We start from the raw sequence: 19,647 nt of genomic DNA on the forward strand, positions 1-19,647 counted from the left end.
TTTTGGTCCCTTTGCTTATTCATTCTCCTAACGTTCAGGTGGTGGCTTTGGCAAGAGCCTCTTTGACCAGGCAAGTTCCCAGCGTGGTCACTTGATTGGAGCCACACTGTCTGAAATAATCTTTAGTGATCCCATTTCCCATTCAGTCTTCATTTTGTGAGAGGTAGAAAGTTATATTTTTTCCCAGAGCTCAGCTCTCTCCTAAGGGAGGGAGATCAATCAACGGGAATTGCATCATGTTTACCATCAGTGTTCTCTTCCAATCCCTCCACCTTTAAGCAACCCCCTCTTTTGTTGCACTTGATCAAGTACACGTTTCATCTTCAAAATAAAAATTTATTCAATCTGTAACAAGAACATTGAATCTGCACATTTGCGCACAAGTTCACATTTAAAAACAGCGGAGCACATCAGTAATAAAAAAACCTATGATACAAGTGGAACATCCCAACCACCAGGAAGATTAAGGAAGGAGATGAGACCACTCTTTATATTCTGCTTCAAACGCCTCAAAAAGGTCCCAGAGATTCCAGGGAGCACCTGCTTTATTTAATAAAATGTGAGCATAAAAGTTTGGGGTGGCCTGGGGCAAAGGTAACAGTCAGTGGGAGAGTCTTTTGGACTTGTTTTCTACATTTAGAACAAGTCCTACAAAATTAAAGTAGAAAGAAAGAAAAGGCACCTTAAGCTATGCCAAGCAAACCAAATTCCAATAAAACATAAAAACCAAACAGTTCCCTGTGGATTTACTGATTGGGAAACATTTCAGGGCCAGTTACCCAGCTTCCAGACTGGGTCATCAACTTGAGTTAAGCCCTGGGTATTAGCTCTCCATGTGTGCACAGGATGCTGCCACCAGTGTTGCTGTGAGGACACAGATGGCAGCACTAGTCGTATACCCCTTGGGACATCTTCAAGCTGATGAGGGATGATTCCAGTTTAGAAATCCTGTCCCAGATCTCTGGGGCACTGAGAAAGTGAGGCTGGTTCTCTTTTCATAGCAGGAGCCAGGCGCAGGCACCCTCCACTTCCAGGCCAGAAAAGTACAGAAGCACCTTGCAATAGCTCTCCATGGCATCAAGGGACCCCAAGCCCTGGAGAAGGGTTAGGAGTGTGCAGCTTCCTGCTTTGGTAGCAGGAGGCTTTTTCCTGATATAGCCGTCGGATGAGTCACGGCAGCAAATACACTTATGCCTAATACATGCCTTAATCTTTTAGTTTGGAAGGGAAAACAAATCCAAGATGTTTTTAAGTTGGATTGGTGCTGAAATAGCTAAAATTTCATCTCATCTACCATCAAAAAGCAAAACAAAATTAGACAAAAACGACACTAGCCATTCACCATTACAACCATCACTATAAGACACACCATCACTGAGGAAATGATGAATATTTCCATACAGAGTGTTGGATGGGAGTGCAAGACACAGATGGAAGTCAGCTCCAGGTTTTCCCCACTTACCCATAAGGCTGACCTTGCTCAGTGTGAGGGCTCACAGGATGGCCAGGGCTAGGTGCCTGGAGGAGGAATCTGAGCGGCCATCAAGATGATGCACGTTTTAATATTCACAATGTAAACAAAATATCCACAAACAGTTCAAAAAAGCCGAAGAATGGCTTTATTTAAAAAATTTAAAATGCCCTTGAAAGAGACCCTTTTTGCATAATGCTTTCTTAAAAAAAAAAATAGAGAGAGAGAGAAACAGTTCCCACAAAAACATCTTTACCAAACATGGCTAGATCACTTCAGAACTGAAATCCTCAGATGGAACAAATGAAGATTTCTGTGAGCTGCTATGTCTCAGAAGCTTCAAGTCTATCCAAGAGCCATCTGTCTGGGGCCCTTTAGCAGGAGGGGACCTCAGAGCCTGGGCTGTCATCCTCAGGCTGTCCTTGGGGCTCTTGGTAGTTCCCAAAATGAGAAAGAGGAAATACCAGTTGGGATAAAGGTACAGAACCAGGAAAATGCTAGATAAAGAGCCTGAAATGTTAGGAATGATCCTAAACATTCGGAATCTGAAAGGCAACCAAAATGAGGAGAGATGAGTATTACTACACTACTGTACTGTGTATCTGCTATAGTACAAACTACTCCTAAGTGTTTCTAAAATCAAAAAAGGGGTTTCTCTCCTTCCTACTGACCAGGTAACCATCCAGATTACAGCTCAAAATCTGTGTGCTCCTGGGGCTTTTATCCCATGCACCACAGTGTTACTTTTTACACACACATACACACACACACACACACACACACACACACACACACACACAATCCCTCCAGAATAATTCTGAGTCAGACTATGATGGTTTTCAAAATAAAGAGAGGCACTGAGCGAGAGGTCCAAACTTTTCCTACTCATCTCTGTCAATCTACCAGACCTGCTGTTTCGGGTCTGGCTTTTCCATGAACAGAAAAGGGAAACAGGCCACCTGAGATTATCCGTTTGAAGAGAATAAAGTTTAGAAAGTTCTTGATAGGCCGTCATGTACTTCCCCTGGACAGTGCTCAGCTACATAAATAGCACAAGAACACTCGGTTTTGGGAGTCTGAGGGCTGGCAAAACCCTATGGCATGGCTGAATTACAGACCTTGTGTAGAGAATGTTTATTTAGGCAGGTAAATTAAATGATAAAAAGTATAATTATTAAAAAAAAAGGCAGAGCAAGACCTCCTCTACTCTTTAAAAAAAAAAAAAAAGGTTTTGTTTTTCTTCACAGCATTTGAGGTTCCCCCACTCCCAATCTTTGTTGTTCTTTAATGCAGTGAGAGTGAGCATTAAACACAGTGGCCGGGAAAAGAAGAGAGAACAGTGCAACACTGTCGACCCTGTGTGTACTTCTTAATGTGAGGGATGTCACCATCTCAAGGGATTAACTGAGTGGACGCTACTCTCTTAACCTCCATGCAAAGCCTCCTCTTCCCACCCCTGCCACAGTTTCCTCTCCTTTCGCCAACATATTGGTGATGGAACTGCCTCAACAAGAAAGGGCAGTTTAGATGGATGAGCCCTGGAAATTCATAACCCTGTCCTGCAAGCCTCCTCACACTGGAACATGCCACCTAGTAAAACATTTTACAACACATTAAATATCCTGGAGCCACAAAGCTGTGTGGATGACACATTTGAACATTTAAGGAAACTATTTAGGGACAGCACAGGTACATATCATTACTACACCATAAAAACACTTAAGAGCAGGAGGTTTCTGTCCAATCTGCCTCCTGGCAGTGATGTCAGACCCAACTACAGCCTCCACCCGGCAACTGGATTCACAGCTCCTCTTGAACACGTACGAGTGGCCTCAGTCCACCTTTTCTCTCTCCTTTGGGTCACCATACCACCTGTCCTCATCGAACTCTGGCCTCTGACATCACTTTGACAGTCTGTGCATCTTTTTCCTCTAAGTGCTGTGATGAGCCCCAAACCTAAATCTTAGGTCTGTGCTCGGTCAACCTCTCAGCAATGGGGACAACCACCAAAGCAAACAGGAAGCAAATTTGCAAACCTCTTCAGTTTTGATGAGCTGCAGTGGTGTTCCATCCCAAGCTAAATATGTTTTCTGTAAGAAGCTGAAATAGGCTTGTTTACGGCAGGTGCTCCTGTGTTAAGGACCTCCACAATAGCAGCAAAGCAACAGCATCCTAAACGCGGTCATTTAAGGGTGCCTGCCCTTGGCCGAGGCCTCCCTGCAGCCCTTCAGCCTAATCCATTAGGAGCTTCCACCCTGGGCAGCGGTAACACTCACATATACTCCCTGGCTCTGGTTCAGCTAGTGGTGAACAACGTTCTGGGATTTCAGTCTCAAAGAGAAATTAGCCTTCAGTCAAACTGTGATCTAATGGGAGCCTTTAGGGGTTTCTCTGAGGAGGAAGTTACTAACGCATAATTTGGCAGGAGCTGGTGATTAGAAGTCTCCATTTTAAAAAAAAACACCATCAATATATACTCTGCAGATTCCTACCAACACCCATCAGTCTTATTTCTGTGGTGTCCGTATGTTTTCCAGTTGCAGCTTTACTATTTCTTAAAATGGATAAGTCAAAAAGACCCTACAACATACAACATTAACAACAAAACAATGTAAGAAAGTGACAACATTATGTACATAAGTACTGTGTATAAACTAGAGAAATGACAAATCTTCCAGGAAAAAGAAAAAAAAAACTTATGTCAAGTGTTAACAGTGATAATATTAAAAAGAAAACTTTGCATTCAATGGAGGTTATACATATGTAATGTAACAATTCAAATACCTACAAAATTAAAAAAATAGGCAGCACTGGGAGAAACAGCATGAGGGAGGAAAATAAATTGGAAAAAATATGGCCATTAAACTTAGAAGGCCCACAGAATTATTCAAGTAACGAAAGGGTTAAAACCCTACATATGTATTCACTTTACAAGAACACACTGACTTTTAATTGCTGTTTTTCAAACTTGTCCCTATTGTGTTTTAGTTGGGAGAATGCTGCAGGGCACATTTCCAGGGGATGGGGGGTGGGGTGGGGTAGGATGACCACCTGTGTGGAGCCCGTCCACCTGGAAGATACTAGGCAGTGGTGGCCTCTCCACCCCCAATTTCACCTCCTTCTCTTCTTCTGCTTTCCTCTAGAGAGGACCTCTCAGAAATCCTTTGGAGTTCATTTTAAATTTAATAAAATTCTTTGCTTGGGGTAAAAAAGTATTTGCTTGATAAGTTTACAAAGCCAGCCAATTATCATGCCTTTTTGTAATGATACACTCTGGAGACCAGGAGAAATGAATTCTGGAAGACCCTCTTTGAGAGCAAAGCAGAACCTGCCCATTTCGGCAACTCCAAGGGGCTGGGGACCAAGTCTGAGAGCATGCTGACGTTGGGCTGCCCCCTTCAGTGAATCCAATGCATCAGGCCTGGAGACCTAACCATCATCACACAGGCCTGGGGCAGCATTTCCAATTCCCAGCTTCAACCCCACCTTCCCCATCTGCTTCCTTCCTCAATCAAGCAAGCATGCCTTCCCTCAGGGGGCAAAATGAGGAGCAGGTGGCAGTAGACTGAAAAACAGCAATTTGCCTTTGATAAAGGTGTTCTTTGAAAATGAGTATTCTTTGAGGTTTGCATTTTCCAAAAATAAAAAATGATAAAATGGTCTTGCCGTCCAAATCAAACTCTCTCTCTCTCTCACACACACAGAGGAAAAAAACCAAACCCTGCATGCGCCAGGAACAGTAAAATGACCAAAGTATTATAAAATTAACCAATAAAGTGCATGTTCCTTACATATTACACCTGCCCCTTTTACAAACATTTCTTTCAGAAAGTCACATATAGAGGCTCAGAATCACATGGTATTATAGAAGGGGTTGGTTGTCCGTTTTTTATCATTTGCTTTTTTCAGTCTCCTTAGGGGGTGAGTTCTGCCGTGCTGCTGACGGGGCACTACAGCCAGCCCTGGAGCTGGGCCTGCACCCTGCAGTCCCTGGGTCTGTACCAAAGGAAGGCCTCCTTCAGAACTAGTCAATTCAGGTCCTGCCCTGGGGAGCAAACACTGCTGACTGGAACCAAATTCTTTGGCATACTGTACAAGAGGCCTCTCCACCGGCTTGCTCTGTGCGATACACTCTGTTGTTTTGAGTTGCTCTATGAACCACTTGGTGGGCTCTAGGTTCTGGGGAGCATCTGGGTTTTCTGGGGGCTCCTGGGCCTCCATTCCCGAGCCCATTCTGAGGAAGGGCTGAAGCAGTTTGAGATGAGGGGACTCAGAGCAGATAGGCCCCCTCTCCGGTAAACAGTCTTTACAGAGGTCCAGGTAACCTAACTTGGCGAGGGAAGCTGAACGCCTCATTTGCGATGGTTTGGGGAGCCCTACCTGGGAAATCTCTCGGGACTCGATTTCTTTAGCGCGTTCCTTCCCACTGGGGCTGTGACTGAGACCCTTTATACCGTCACTACTAGGGCTGTGTGGGAGCTGACAGGCTACAGGTGATGGGTCCAGTTTTTCTTGCTGCTCCCCAACACTGTCACCGAGTCTGCTAATTAAACACAGGTCTTCGCTACTTACCTGGGAGCCCTGATATGGCACTCCACTGCCCCTGGAGAGGGGGCCCTCCTGACTTTCCTCCCAGCTGCCCTTCTCCGCAGAGGGCTCATTGTCTGTGGTGCTGCTTTGCTCTGTGAAGCCTTCCAGGTGAACCACCGTCTGGGGATGCAGGTGAGCCAAGCTGGCACCAAGTACGTGGGCTGAGTGACTGACATGAGGCGCTGCCGTCTCCAGGGCAGCTGCTGGGCTGTTGCCCCCGTCTCCAGGGCTGCTCAGGGTGGGGGCTGGGTGGGTGGGCCTGCCGTGCTCAGGCTCGGGAGAGGAAGAGTGAGGCAGAGGTAGCGCTCTGGGGTGCAGAGAAGCCTGGTCGGGGCTCAGTGTCCGGTTCAGATTTTCATCCAGTGCACAGAGGACAGTAACGGACTCCTCCACTTTCACTTTCCTCAGTCCCTGCTCCCCACTCTTTTCGCTGGTGGCTGTTTCCCCCTCTGGCCCGTGATCAGGTGTCGTGACTGTGTGGGTGTATTCAACGATTTCTATCTTCTTGGGAAGAGGCAGAGGGACTGCTGGTGTCTCAGGTCCCTGGCATGAGACCGAAGTCCTCTGCTCCTTCAGGACTCCTTCCTGCTGTGTTCTGGGACCTGACCCTGGGCACTTCTGAGGAGCTGGCAACGGGTGAGACTCCGGCAGCTCGGGTGCTGGAACGATGGCATGCTGCTCAGAATGGGGTAGGGAGCCAGCCTCAGACCCACTGCATTTCCCTTTGCCCTTGCTCGTCTCTGGTTCCCTGGGGACAAATGCATGTTCTAGGGTGGCTTCATCACTCCTCCCTTTTGATGCCACATCTGCCACAGAAGAAGAATCATTCTTGGAATTCTTACGAGTGGACAACGAGGCACAAGCAGGGGCAGCACCGTACTGCTCCTGCTCCTGCCGCAAGCGCTCCTCAAACTCCAAGGTGGCTCGCCTCACGGACCCGGGGCACCACTTGGCACCCGGGGGCATCCCTGGGCCCCAGAGCTCTGGTTCCCCCTCAGCTGGTTCCTCTTCTTCCAACTCTGTGGTGGATGAGTGTGCCACTGGGCACCCTTCTGGCTCCCACTTCCCTGAGTCTTTGGCTAGTTCAGGCTGGGCTGTGCAGGAAACTCCACTCTGCTCCAGATTTCCAGGTTTGTTCTCTGCGGCTTGGGCCCTCTCAAGGGGCAGCTCATGGACGATGTGCTTCTTTGGTGTATGGCATGGAATGGCTAGGATGTCGCCTTTCACTTGAATCTGTCCAACTCCTTGACTGATGGATTCAATCTCAGTGACGATTTCTTTGACTGAAATTGCATTTTCTGAGTGAGACTGCATGAAGATGTCTGGACTGACCAGTTCTGAGATTGCCTAAGAAGAGAAAACAGTGAGATGGTTATGGCTAACTGTAATCTAATTGAAAATGCCAGATTTTTTGCTTACTAATCCTCTGATCCAGGAGAACCTTCTGGCTCTCTGAGGACACAAATCATGGAGTGCCTGGGACTGTCCTCTGCCTGGGGTTGTATTCTGTTCTGTCGTACAAGAAAAAACCGGATTCATCAAAGGCAGAGATACAAAATTAGTCATAGGTTGTGTCACTGTCTAGTAAACTTGTATTCTGTTGACTCAAATAGGATTCTAATCCAGTATCTTGCTCCAAAAGTAAACAGCAAGTAGCCTTGGAGGCTCCTATAATCCTTATTTTCCTAAGACCATGAGCCTTCAGGATTTAGGCCATACTGGGGTAAATGAAACCTTTCCTCTCTAGCCTATCCCACCTATCCCCTTCCAGTTTGATCCTAACTTGGTTCAAGGGGAAGAGTTCCACTGAAGGGCTCAGTGGCCACCTTAAATATGCCCAGTGTTAGAGGAAGCTGGATGTCTGATTTGGAGACTCACTGCTCTCTTCTGTCCTTTGTCTTGCCAGCTTTCGTCCATATCCTCCCACTGCTTCTCCCAGCAGCCGCATCCCAGCACATGGGGGCACTCTATATCTGACTGCACAGTTCCTAGGTTTCACATGGCTTCTTCCTTGGCTTATGCAGCCACGTGCCCGAGCAAACTTAGAAACTGCGAATCTGACATTTTAGTGTTCCACCAGTTACATATTCCCAGATGGGTTTAGAACAAGGCCAAAGAAAACTGGCCAATGCAAAATCAAGTCCTACTGTAAAAAAATAAGAATTTCAAAATTTAGAAATGGCCCTTGGACATCTCTTAAAGCAACATCATTATGACCATCAATCTACTTTGTTAACATTTTTATAAACCTTCAAGGTACAGTATTTCCCTAGGAATTGTTCTTGTCTTTCTCCTTCAAAAAGAGTCAGAGCTAGTACAAACTAACAAGATCAGTTATGCCTTTGGGAGAAATCTGCTGGGACATCAGGCAGACGCAAACTTGCCAAGGCTGGGAGAGAAGCCACAGCGGGCCCAGTGTGTGCATGGGCTGCGGAGAGAGTGCTCATATGACCAGAACTTTGCAGAAAAGCTATTTCTGTCAGAGCCACTACATCCATTAGTCCAAAGGAGAGCTCAGGCATTCTGATTTTCCCGGTAGAAACGAAATAGAGGCATAGCTTTTGGGGAGAGGAGAAGACAGAAGCAGAGGCAACAACTGCCCTGGGGTAGTTAAGAAGAGAGAGAACAGATGAGTGAATGAGGTGGTAAATATAAGTAGACAGCAATCAGGAGATGTCAAGAATCTAGTCAGCTCCACTGAAATCGTGAAATGACTTCATTTATGTTAGAGTAAATCTGTCCCCACTTGCTTCCCAATTACTGTATTATACTGACATAAGATACCATTGTTTTTTAAGATGCAACCCAATTTCAAAAGTCAAAATGAGAATAAGTGTGAGTCTTAGAGTTGATGATATATAGTAATTCTTTCCCTGGTCTGAGACGGCTCATAAGAACTCATGCCACTGAGACGAATCTTGGGATTCTGTCTGCTCCCAAGTCATTTCCCCAAACCATCCCTCAATTCTTGAATACCACAGCGTCTGCAATGAGGAACAATTCAGAGATGTTATTAATAGCAAGAACTCAGCATGGGAATCAGTTGCTACTCCAACAACTATTAACACACGTTTAGTCTTTGAATTTTCTGAGGCAGAAAGAATTTCCCAAACAAATGCATCCTCTCAGAGAGACACACGTCTCACTCAGGCAACAGATCAGTCCCTGGCACCTCACTGTTGGTGAGATTTGATCTGAACTGCGGAGGTCCACAGGGGACCTTCTCCTTGGTCAGGCAGGACATTTGTTTTGGCTAATCCCTTCTTCCCTCATCCCCTCTCAGAAGTGCTTCCAATGACACCAAAAGCCTGGAAAGATAAATTCCTTGAAAGGCAACTGATTTAGAAAAATATTTAAACCCTAAATTTTCACGCCAGACTGTCTCTCTCACATCGCCTTCCTAAATCTTTAGCAACATCAAAAATATAGTGAACATAGCAGAGTCCCAAATATTTTGTCATTAAAGAGAACTTCATTAGGCATAGAACTATAAAGACAGTTTTTACCTTTGACTGTTCCTCATCTATTGAAGATTCTTCAGATGCATGGGGAGTATTACTCAGAGAGCTGCTTCTCTGGTCATCAGCGGTCGCTTCGGAAGGGGCTACTTCGACCACTGACAGTCGACAGCTCTCGCTCCTTCCTCCACCCAGTTCCTCCATCCTTGAGTGAGAAAAAGATCGGGCCCGGGTTTCTTGGGAAAGCTCTACAAACTTCTCTAGCGCGCTAAAAAAGTCAATGCGATCTGTACTGAAATCTGAGACTTCAGCCTGGCAACTGGGTTGGGGGCTCGGTGAGTCAGGATCAGGGGACATGGGGAGATCTTTCAGGCGGGATGTCAATTCTTCCATGGGCAGTAAGTGGACGTTCATGTCTGCTTTCAGTGCGTCTGTCTCCAAATCTTCCACTGTTAAGTCTGGGAACTTGTTGGCCATTTCTGGGTCCTGTCCAGGTTGGATTAAGGCTTTGGATGCATGGCAGTTGTCAAGAGGGAATTTTGATTCATTGAGACAACACCCTGATGAGCATCCATTGATGTCATTTAGGTTTAATTCATCTTCAATCTGTCCGGCATGAAATTCCCTAGAAGTAAACTCCAAGCAGATCATTCTTTCTTTGGTACACAGGCCTTTCTGATTTTCATCCTGTGGGACGACATGTTCCACGAAGACGGGAGGTATGGGTGGGTGACTCTCCATGGTCTTGACCTCGGCAATCTGGTCTGCTGAGGTGGTGATCTCCTTCTTGTTGAGTTCTAGTCCTGCTTTGCAGATGGGTTCGTGGTGGTCCGAGAGGTCACTATCTGAATGAGATCGCCAGAGCTTGTTATGCCGCTGTTTGCTGTGGAGGACATACATAGGAAACGCCTTACTCTGGTTTGTGAAAACAATCAATACCCTCCCAGGAAACCGCTCCCAGATAAACTTAACCTGCAAGATGCTTTGTTAATGCCCAGTGGAAGTAGGTAATCAACAGTTGAAAAGAGGCTCAATTTCACTAACAGCAAACAACAAAAACAAATGAATATGAGATCTGATTTTTTTACTATCAGACTTATAAGAGCTAAGATAGTTGTTAGCTCTTATGAAGCTCTTGATGATGGTTTGGTCAAACTAGCCCTCTCATAATACACAGTTGATAGGAGTGTGAACTGTAGAATTTTAAAGAATGAAACCTGGCAATAGCTCTCAAAATCTAACCCTTTAAACAGCAACTCTCCCTTTAAAATTTTTACTTGGAGAAATACTGCTACATAAGTGCACAAAGCTATACATATAAGGATGTTTACTGTAATACTGCAACACCAAAAAAAATTTATTTAAATTATGGTCCATACACTTATATGAGGCTATTAAAAACAGTCAAGGGGACTTCCCTGGTGATCCAGCGGGTAAGACTCCGCTCTCCCAATGCAGGCGGCCCGGGTTCGATCCCTGGTTGGGGAATTAGATCCCACATGCCGCAACTAAGAGTGTCCTCATGCCGCAACTAAAAGATCCCATGTGCCACAACTAAGACCCAGTGCAGACAAAATAAATAAATAAATACATTTTTAAAGTTAAAAAAAAAACCAAAACAGCCAAATATTTTAGTGGAATGATGTTCAAGGTACACTATTAAGTGAAAAGCATGTTGAACACACTTGGAATAGTCAGTTCCCATATTAGAATAAGTATAGTGAAATATCTACGGAACATCACCAAACTGGTAACAGTGTTTCTTTCAAGGAAGGCAGGGCTTTTACTTTTGGGGAGGGCTTTACAATTCTACACTCTGTAGTATGTCTACAACTTTTGAATTAAAAAAGTGAGCCTGATTAATATTAATAACTGGGGGGAAAAAACACAAAACATTATCCAAGTAATACAAAGAGAAATAATCAATTGGAGCCCATTATAAGTTCTCATAATTGGGATAAAGAGCTGATATAGGATTAATCACTGATGTGGAAGTGTGAGGAGGGTGGTAATCTTTTTTGAATTAGAAAGCAAAGAACAGGGAGTTCCCTGGCGTTCCAGTGGTTAGGGCTTAGTGCTTTCACCGCCATGGCCCCGGGTTCAATCCCTGGTTTGGGAACTAAGATCCTGCAAGACATGCGGCGCAGCCAAAAAAAAAGAGAAAGCAAAGATGAGGCTAGTAAATCTGGAGAAAAAGGTTGGTATCAGAACGGAAGAGGATAAGCGTAAAGTACAGGCCCTTTCATGAGGATCTGTGGATAAAAACCATCAAGCTAAAGTGACCCCTGGAAAAGGAGGTGGGCCAAAAAGACTATATGCACACATCCATCCTTTGGTTGATTTTATGGAGAGAAGGTCTGATGAGATCTCATTTCAAACCACACTCTAACAAGGAAGCACAGTTCTCAAAGCTCCAATGAAAAAGAGAAAGGTGGCCCTGTGGCTGGGCAGGGAACAGGTCGCTAAATGTGGCATCTGGGGGTATGGTTTCCATGACTTACAAGCTGATGAAGAGCTACCTCGCCGCAGGGTGGAATGGAAACAGCCCAGAACAACTAACCCTGGGCTCAGGGCCATACCTGCCTTGGCTGCCTGTGAATCTCTGCCGAGTCACACGCCTGCACTAATGTGAACCCCTGTTTGTGCTCAACTCTGCACCTGCTCTCAGCTCCCCCCCGCCTGCCTGCTGCTTGGGTGGGGCTCTCTCTGACTCAGGCCTGCCCAGCAGAAGGGTGCTTTTCTGGGTAGGGCGCAGGTCAATTTGTTTATGAAGACAAGCTATAATCAAGTAGCTGGGTGTAAGGTGGGGTTTTCCCCCTTTCCAAGCTGCACGAACTCCAGCCACCCCTAGGAGGAGACAACCTATCACACACCCCAAACGAGTGAGTGGCTGTGGGGAGGGGCAAGCTGACTGGTTGGATAGGTGGGCCCGAACTATACTTTGTGACCAACGGGTGCCAATGTGCTCCCCTTAAAGCTTCTTCTTTTTCGTCTGACACCCTGTTCCCTGACCTAAATAGGACTGTGTTCTCCAGTTTCCATCCCTCACCTATCATGAGGATGTTCAAACCTGCACCAAGTCCTCTCAGCCACCCACCAAGGCAGGACAAGTCCTGTGATGCAAATCACTGGGAAGATATCTCAGGGAGTAGCTGTTCTCACCCTAATAGTAAAGAACAGCTTATCTCATCAGACAACAGGCAAACGGGAAATTTTCATGATCCCGAGAACCCTCCAAAGTATGTTTTAAAAAAACTGCCTGTAAATCACTAATAAATTGAGAGGGAACGAGAGACTGATGTTATGCTAATAGGCACCAACAGTGCAAGTCTCAGAGAAAGTAGCTGACATCATAGCTGCTTTACCCAGCAGGGATTTCCTTCTCTTCTTGGGGAAGATATTCATCAGAAAGTATTGGGTCAGGGCTCTGGAATTAAACTGACACCTCTTGTAAAGGAGAAAGAAAAATCCCAATCCAAAAATAAGTCTGATTCTGCTGCCTTTTTCATTTTTGCAGTAAAACCTGCAGGGAGAGTGGCAGGCGGCTCTCTGACATAGTCATGATACTCATTACCACAGCCTGTAAAGCACTGCTATTCCATGTGGCCCTTCCTGATTCCCCCTTCTCCTCCCAGTGCAGGGGTTAGTAGCCAATCACCTGAATTTTGTGCTTATCATTCCCTCCCTTTTCCTTATTGTGTCATCACATGTTTTGTTCCAACAATATATAGCTTAGTTTGTATGTTTTGAATTTTACATAAATGAAATCATACTGTATGTATTCTTCTACAACTTTTTATGCCTAACATGTTTTAAGACTCATCGATGTGTGTAGCTGTAATTTCATAGAGTGTAGTGAATATGCCACAATTTATTATTCATCCACCCTGCTGATAAGCAGTTTTAGCTATTACGAACAACACTGCCACGGACATTCTTGTGCCTGGTGCACACTTTGGTTTCACAAAGGTGTTAAATACAGGAGGGGAAAAAAGGTGGGTCACAAGGCCTATGTGCATCATGAGTTTTACTTGGTATCACCAAACTGTCTCCCAATGAAGCCCTTTCTCAAGCCAGTTTATTCTAATGCTCCGTCACTGGTAGGAATAGGTGTAAGACATTAGATCATATCTGTTATTTTAAACTGTTAATGTTTATATTCAGCTGACTCCCGCGACCTATTCCAGGTAGGCAGCAAGTGCCAGAAAGAACTTCAGAGCTGGTTTGTGGCCTGGATGATGCAAACAAGTCTCAGGTTCGTGGCCTCTGACCTGAATTTGGATTCACATAAACACACTGACACACGCGAGATGACTGGGCCGTTCTGGGTAAGAATTTGCCCTTTTACTTAGTAAATGAGCAAGAAGGAAAGCTAAATGACAGGATGCACATGATGTCCCATTCTCTTGCCTCCACTTTCTTTCTTATTGTTATATGTTTGGTAAAGTACCAACTCTGAGAAAATTATATAGAGGAAAATACTGCTAAAAATGGAGTATCAGTTGCAGTAAAATCAGACTATTTATGGTTACTTCTTAGGGCATTAGGCAGCCTGTAGAGAAGAGGAGAAGGAAGAGAAGAAGCATCAACAATTGAGCATTTTCATGCACTGTGCGTGGTCCTAAATACTTGAAGATTATTTCACTGAAAAGCTGTTAAGAAAATCCTTTAAACCTTACTTGTGATTGGCTGTCACCTGACCAGGAATCCATGTCCTCTCATTCTCGGGTTCCCTCCTGCTGGCTGACCATTATGTACCAGCTAACTAGACTTCAATGTCTTCACCAGCAAAGCCAGGGTGAAAGACAGCTCTGTCTCCTCTGGCCCTGGTGACAGGGACGTTCAAACAATCAAAACTAACATCTATGAGGACATGTGTCACGAACTCTCCCTGGCCACCACCCAGTTTTTCTTCCTTGCCCCTTATACACTGGAACCTAATATCTCAGACACATGGTCCACCTCGCAGATGCATGAAATCTGAACTTGTCTAATGGAACATAAATCTGCCAGATATCTAAACGATCCAACTCCAGAATAACAAACAGGGTTGCTGGTAGTTTAATGGAGGGTTTCAACACGCACACATGCACACACACACACACACACACACGCACACACACCCCTCCTCCTGCCCTCACTCCCATCCCCCGGCTATAAAAACAGAAAAAATAAAATTAGATATGAACAGTATCAGTGCCTTTATGATACCCTCACTTTTAGGTCTAAAGGAGACTATTAAATATTAGTCTCCCTGAGGCTTAAAGACATACTAAAAGATGCAAAAAGTCTCTTGTATTTCAGAGGGACTGTCACTGTTTGGTCCACCCTCTCACATTCTGATTAAGAGACTGTAACCAATTCATAAATCACTACAGGGGCCTAGAGTCACTTTGTTAAACTTCTCTTCCACCAAGAGGTCAAAGTACCAAGCTAATACCCTCAAACAGAGGGCTGCCACCTCACGTTAAGCACCCAGTGCCACTCTGGACAACCAATGGTGCTTGACAATGCTAGGATCAGAGCTCTATCTCTTTGGGAAAACCACCATGTGCCTTCTGGGAGAAGATATGAAATACAAGATATCTAAGCACCTGGAGAGGAAATGGAATTTCTTTGCAAATACAATGAGTGGGATTTTCCCAAGGCCTTTCCTCTCTTGGTGACCTAAGCTGCAAGGCTTGACAGAGCTTCAGACCGTCACAGGAATCTGGGGCTTCTCCTTCTTTGCTCTTCTAAGCAGACAGACCCTGGAGCAGTACTCTAGGGCTGGGCAAGAGTCTGAGAGGCCCAATCTACTCGGCAGTCAGCCTGGCAGGTAGCCTACAAGTGCTGTTTCTTGACAACACATCATAGATTGCAGACCCTAACAGCTATATACCCAAGAGGCATTCCTACTCTCTTTCCTTACTGGCAGAGGCCTGATTTGGTTTGACTGTTCACTGCCCCACAGTTTCAGGGAATGTGGCACTTCCCTAGCACCAGAGAGTGAATGTGAATTTGTTTTAACCAGTCCAGAAAATTCTATTTGCCTACCCAGTGCTTGGTTTTAAGAATATGACCCAGTCCTGGTCAGTGGTCCTGTGGGGGTGGGGTGGGTGGGTGGCAGTCTAGTGGGGAGCTTGCTGGGAAAAGTCTTCTCCTCTAATTGAGATGCCCATTCTTTCAGCCAGACGCGGTGGAATTTACACGTAGATGCCTAGACATGTGGCAGATATCTGGCAATCATGAGGCAAATTCAAGGACCAAGCTATTAACTAAGCAAGGGAGAACACAAAGTAGAGCAGGAAGATGAGAGCACCAAAGTCCCTGATTACATCCCCGAGCCCATTACAGTCTTCTTCGGTGCTTCTTGCTACAAAAGAAGGTAAATGGTCCAACTTTTTAACTACCTACAGCTGGGTGCTGGTTCCTGCCGATGCACTCTTCAGCCTTTCTACCCTGCTCTCTGCCCTGGAGGCTGACGTATGAACCACCTCCACTGGTCCCCTTGTCTTCGGACTTCCACAGGGTTTGGCTAATGGGGAGCCCCAGCAGGAGACTGGAGGGAGGAGAGTGAAGGCAGGCCTCTAGTCCTGTAGCTCCTTCCCCGCAGGGCCACTCTGGCTGGCTGGGTCCCCTGACTGAAGGCTACTGCTCCTCTCTGAAGGCGCCTTTTCTCCAGGAGTCTCCGTCCAGGTTCTAGTAACTGCGCCATCCCTCTCTGGGCCCAGGAGCTATTACCAAACAGCCCTGCTGATATAAGTTCCTTGATTCCACTACAGTCCTACACCTTTGTAAACAGTCCCTTTATAAAGTCTTCCCCATATAATCTGCGTGTGCTGCTTCTTGCTGAAATCCCAGTTGATGAAGATGTTCTATTACTTGCAGCTGAAAGCAGCCTAAGTGACACCCCCAGCACTAGATTTTAGTTTTTAAAATTCAGGAAACATCACAATACAGAAAATTCCAGGACACTTCCATTCCAGTTTCTAACACAGTTAGTGTGTCTGTTGGTGGCGGAAGGCAGTGGCTAGAGGAACTGAATGGCACATGCGTGTGTGTTCTCTGGGTAGCCTTGCAGGAGGGGCTTCATGAGAACCACTTCTGAATAACCCTTAACGGTGCATAATATACATTATATACACTTTTATTTACAATAACCCTGTGAGCTAGGTCTCTTGATTTTCATTTTATAGATGGGGTCAGGTGAGGATCAGAACTGTGCAAACTTCTCAAAGTTGCAGCAAGGGGGTGAACCAGGAACGGAAACCACATCTACTGACTCAGATTCTGTGGTTTTCTCACTCCCCAGGGCTTGCCCCTCCCTCCGTGAATCAAGACCAGGAAGGCAGGATGGAACCAAAAGGGAAAGGGAAGAGGCAGGGTGACTTGTGGGTTTATGTTGCCCTTCTTATCCTCATCTAAGATTTTTCTGAAATACCTTTAACATCTAAGAAAAACTACATACGCTAAAAAAAAAACAAAAAAAAACACCACCCCAACCCAACAGCTTGCCTGGGATTCCAGAAAAAATACTGAAATTGGCAGGACACACAGTATCCTTCCTCTCAACGGGTCACGTGAGGACACTGCCTAATATCCGTCATGTGTGCGTCTGGGAATATACAATATTTGTGTCTCATCCAACCCTCAGATGCCTCTTTCTTGTGCCAAAAAGAACTTCTCTGTCCTACCTTCTGATGTAATCTAAAAATGTCATCAAAATCTGGCCCCAAAGACCTACAAATTCTTTTTAAGTGGAGGAGACTTCAGTATCCTCCCAGCCTCCTAAGAGAATGGCTCAGATGAAATCATGCCAAGTACTGAGTAAATGGGAGGGGTTTTTTAGTGGAAACCGTAATGCTATGCTGTGGCCACATTTTCACAATACTTCGGCGGTGGGAGGGTGGTCACTCTGCCTGGTTAGGCTGGAAGGCTATTTACCATTTTGTTCAGGGGAAACACAGCCCAGATTCAAGAGTCGAGACCAAGTCATGAGACTCACTGGAGTCAAACTCTGGCATCAGCCCCGACTGCTTCTAGGCAGCAGTGCCTTCACCCTAACAAAACCACCTAGAATGTGCCTACATGGAAAAACAAAGCAAAATATGGTACTCCACAGCATGTAGCATCTCAGGAAGTTGATCCTTGAATTCAGTTTACTAAGAGAGTAAACTGAATCTTTTTCCTGAGATCAGCTGAAGGTGGCTTTCACCACCAAAGGGTAATAAAAATAATGTAGTGAAATTACTCATTTTATAACCAATTACCAAATTATTGTTGAAACAGCCAGTTCTTATTGATATAGGAAGATGTTCAAGACCTAGTACTGGGTAGACAGAGAAAGACAAATACTCTATGGTGGTATCTCTTATACATGGAATCTAAAAATGCCAAACTCGGAGAAACAGAGTAGAGTGGTGGTTACCAGGGCATGGGTGGGGTTGTTGAGGGAAATGGGGAGATGTTGGTCAAAGGGTACAAATTTTCAGTTATGAGATTATAAAGTTCTGGGGATTTAATGTACAGCATGGCAATTATAGCTAATAATACTGAATCATATACTTGAATGTTGCTAAGAGAGATCTTAGATAGTCTTACCACAAAAAAGAAACGGCAGTTATGTCAGGGGTTGGAGGTGTTAGCTAATGCTACAGTGTTAATCAGTTTGCAATAGGTAAATGTATGAAATCAATACACTGGACACCTTAAACTTATGCAATGTTGTACATCAACTGTATCTCAATAAAGCTAGGGGGAAAAAAGGAACAGTGGCAGTTAAGTGCAGTGTAAGTGCTCAATAAATGCTGCCACAGTTTAAAAAAAAAAAAAGACCTAATACTGGGTGAAGAAGTAAGGCTGAAAAACAGGTTTTGTGGGAAAAAAAAAAAATCCATCAATATATGTGATAAGAGATAAGATAATGTCAACTGCTGTCTGTGGTTATTGAGTTTCTAAATGATTTCTCCCTTTGTAATTTTCTGCATTTCTGCAAAACATATATATATAAAATCAGATTAAAAGATCTTAAAAAAGAAAACAAGTGAGCTATTTCTGGGAAGCCCCTTCATACCTCAAATGGGTTATATATATCCCAGTTCTACAGATTTGTCACATGACCAGAATTACTGTTGAAGGTTCAAGCACTGAAAAAAAAAAAAAAAATGCCCAAAGCAGCAGCAGGTACTTGTTTTAAGAGAATGGGCCAGGGACTTCCCTGGCAGTCCAGTGGTTAAGACTCTGCACCTCCACTGCAGGGGGTGCGGGTTTGATCCCTGGTTGGGGAACTAAGATCCCACATGCCATGCGGCACCCCCCCAAAAAAAAGGGCCAAAAATTTTCTAAGAATTTCAGCTAGCACTACTCTGGAAGCAATCAGTATCCATTTTGATAAGGCAGCTGCATCTGGCCTTAGAAGCTGTTGAGAAGTATTTATTAAAATCTGCACCTAGGGCTTCCCTGGTGGCGCAGTGTTTGAGAGTCCGCCTGCCGATGCAGGGGACACGGGTTCGTGCCCCATTCTGGGAAGATCCCACATGCTGCGGAGCGGCTGGGCCCGTGAGCCATGGCCGCTGAGCCTGCGCGTCCAGAGCCTGTGCTCCGCGACGGGAGAGGCCACAACAGTGAGAGGCCCGCGTACCGCAAAAAAAGAAAAAAAACCTGCACCTAATTGAGATCTGAAATAAGGGAACAGTATTTCCACCCTTTAGTTTAATGTCTTTAGTTTAGATTAAATGCCTAATCTTCCATGCTGATCTTAAATACTGGTACTTAATTTTTAAAAACTAGATGGATAGAGGTTTCAATTTTCAAATCCTATCACACACTTAAATTAGGTGAGAACTAGCTGCAGAGGACATTTCACTGTGCCCTGGGGAGCATAAAGGAGGGAAAATCTGAGAAAGTCAATTAAGGACTCACCTTGCCAGCAAGATCCCCTGGTACTCTTCTAGCTGTCTCATGAAGCTGGGGTTGGGCTTGGTCACTGTTCGTCTTTCCTTCACGTAGTCATAGGCTCGGTCCAGATTCCAGCCATACTCCTTCATCGCATAGGCAATCACAGTGGAGGCTGAGCGACTCACCCCCATTTTGCAGTGCACAAGGCATTTAGATCCGTGTTTCCTAGTTTGGGGGATTGAGGTAAGG

The 19,647-nt window shown here is 45.1% G+C and overlaps 1 protein-coding gene across 2 annotated transcripts in view; it reads right to left on the minus strand.

Moving 5' to 3' along the window:
• Nucleotides 1-322: 322 nt before the first annotated feature.
• Nucleotides 323-19,647, minus strand: part of SSH2 (slingshot protein phosphatase 2) — a 245,163-nt gene continuing 225,838 nt past the window's right edge. For both annotated transcript variants that reach the window (XM_059997044.1, XM_059997045.1), the window contains 3 exons: nt 19,423-19,623; nt 9,568-10,402; nt 323-7,408 (listed from right to left, as the gene is read on the minus strand). In XM_059997044.1, coding sequence (XP_059853027.1) covers nt 5,324-7,408; nt 9,568-10,402; nt 19,423-19,623 — 3,121 coding nt within the window. In that variant the 3' untranslated portion in view covers nt 323-5,323. The remainder of the gene's footprint in view (nt 7,409-9,567; nt 10,403-19,422; nt 19,624-19,647) is intronic.

Source organism: Delphinus delphis, chromosome 19 (assembly GCF_949987515.2).
Source record: "Delphinus delphis chromosome 19, mDelDel1.2, whole genome shotgun sequence".
In the NCBI taxonomy this organism is placed as follows: domain Eukaryota; kingdom Metazoa; phylum Chordata; class Mammalia; order Artiodactyla; family Delphinidae; genus Delphinus; species Delphinus delphis.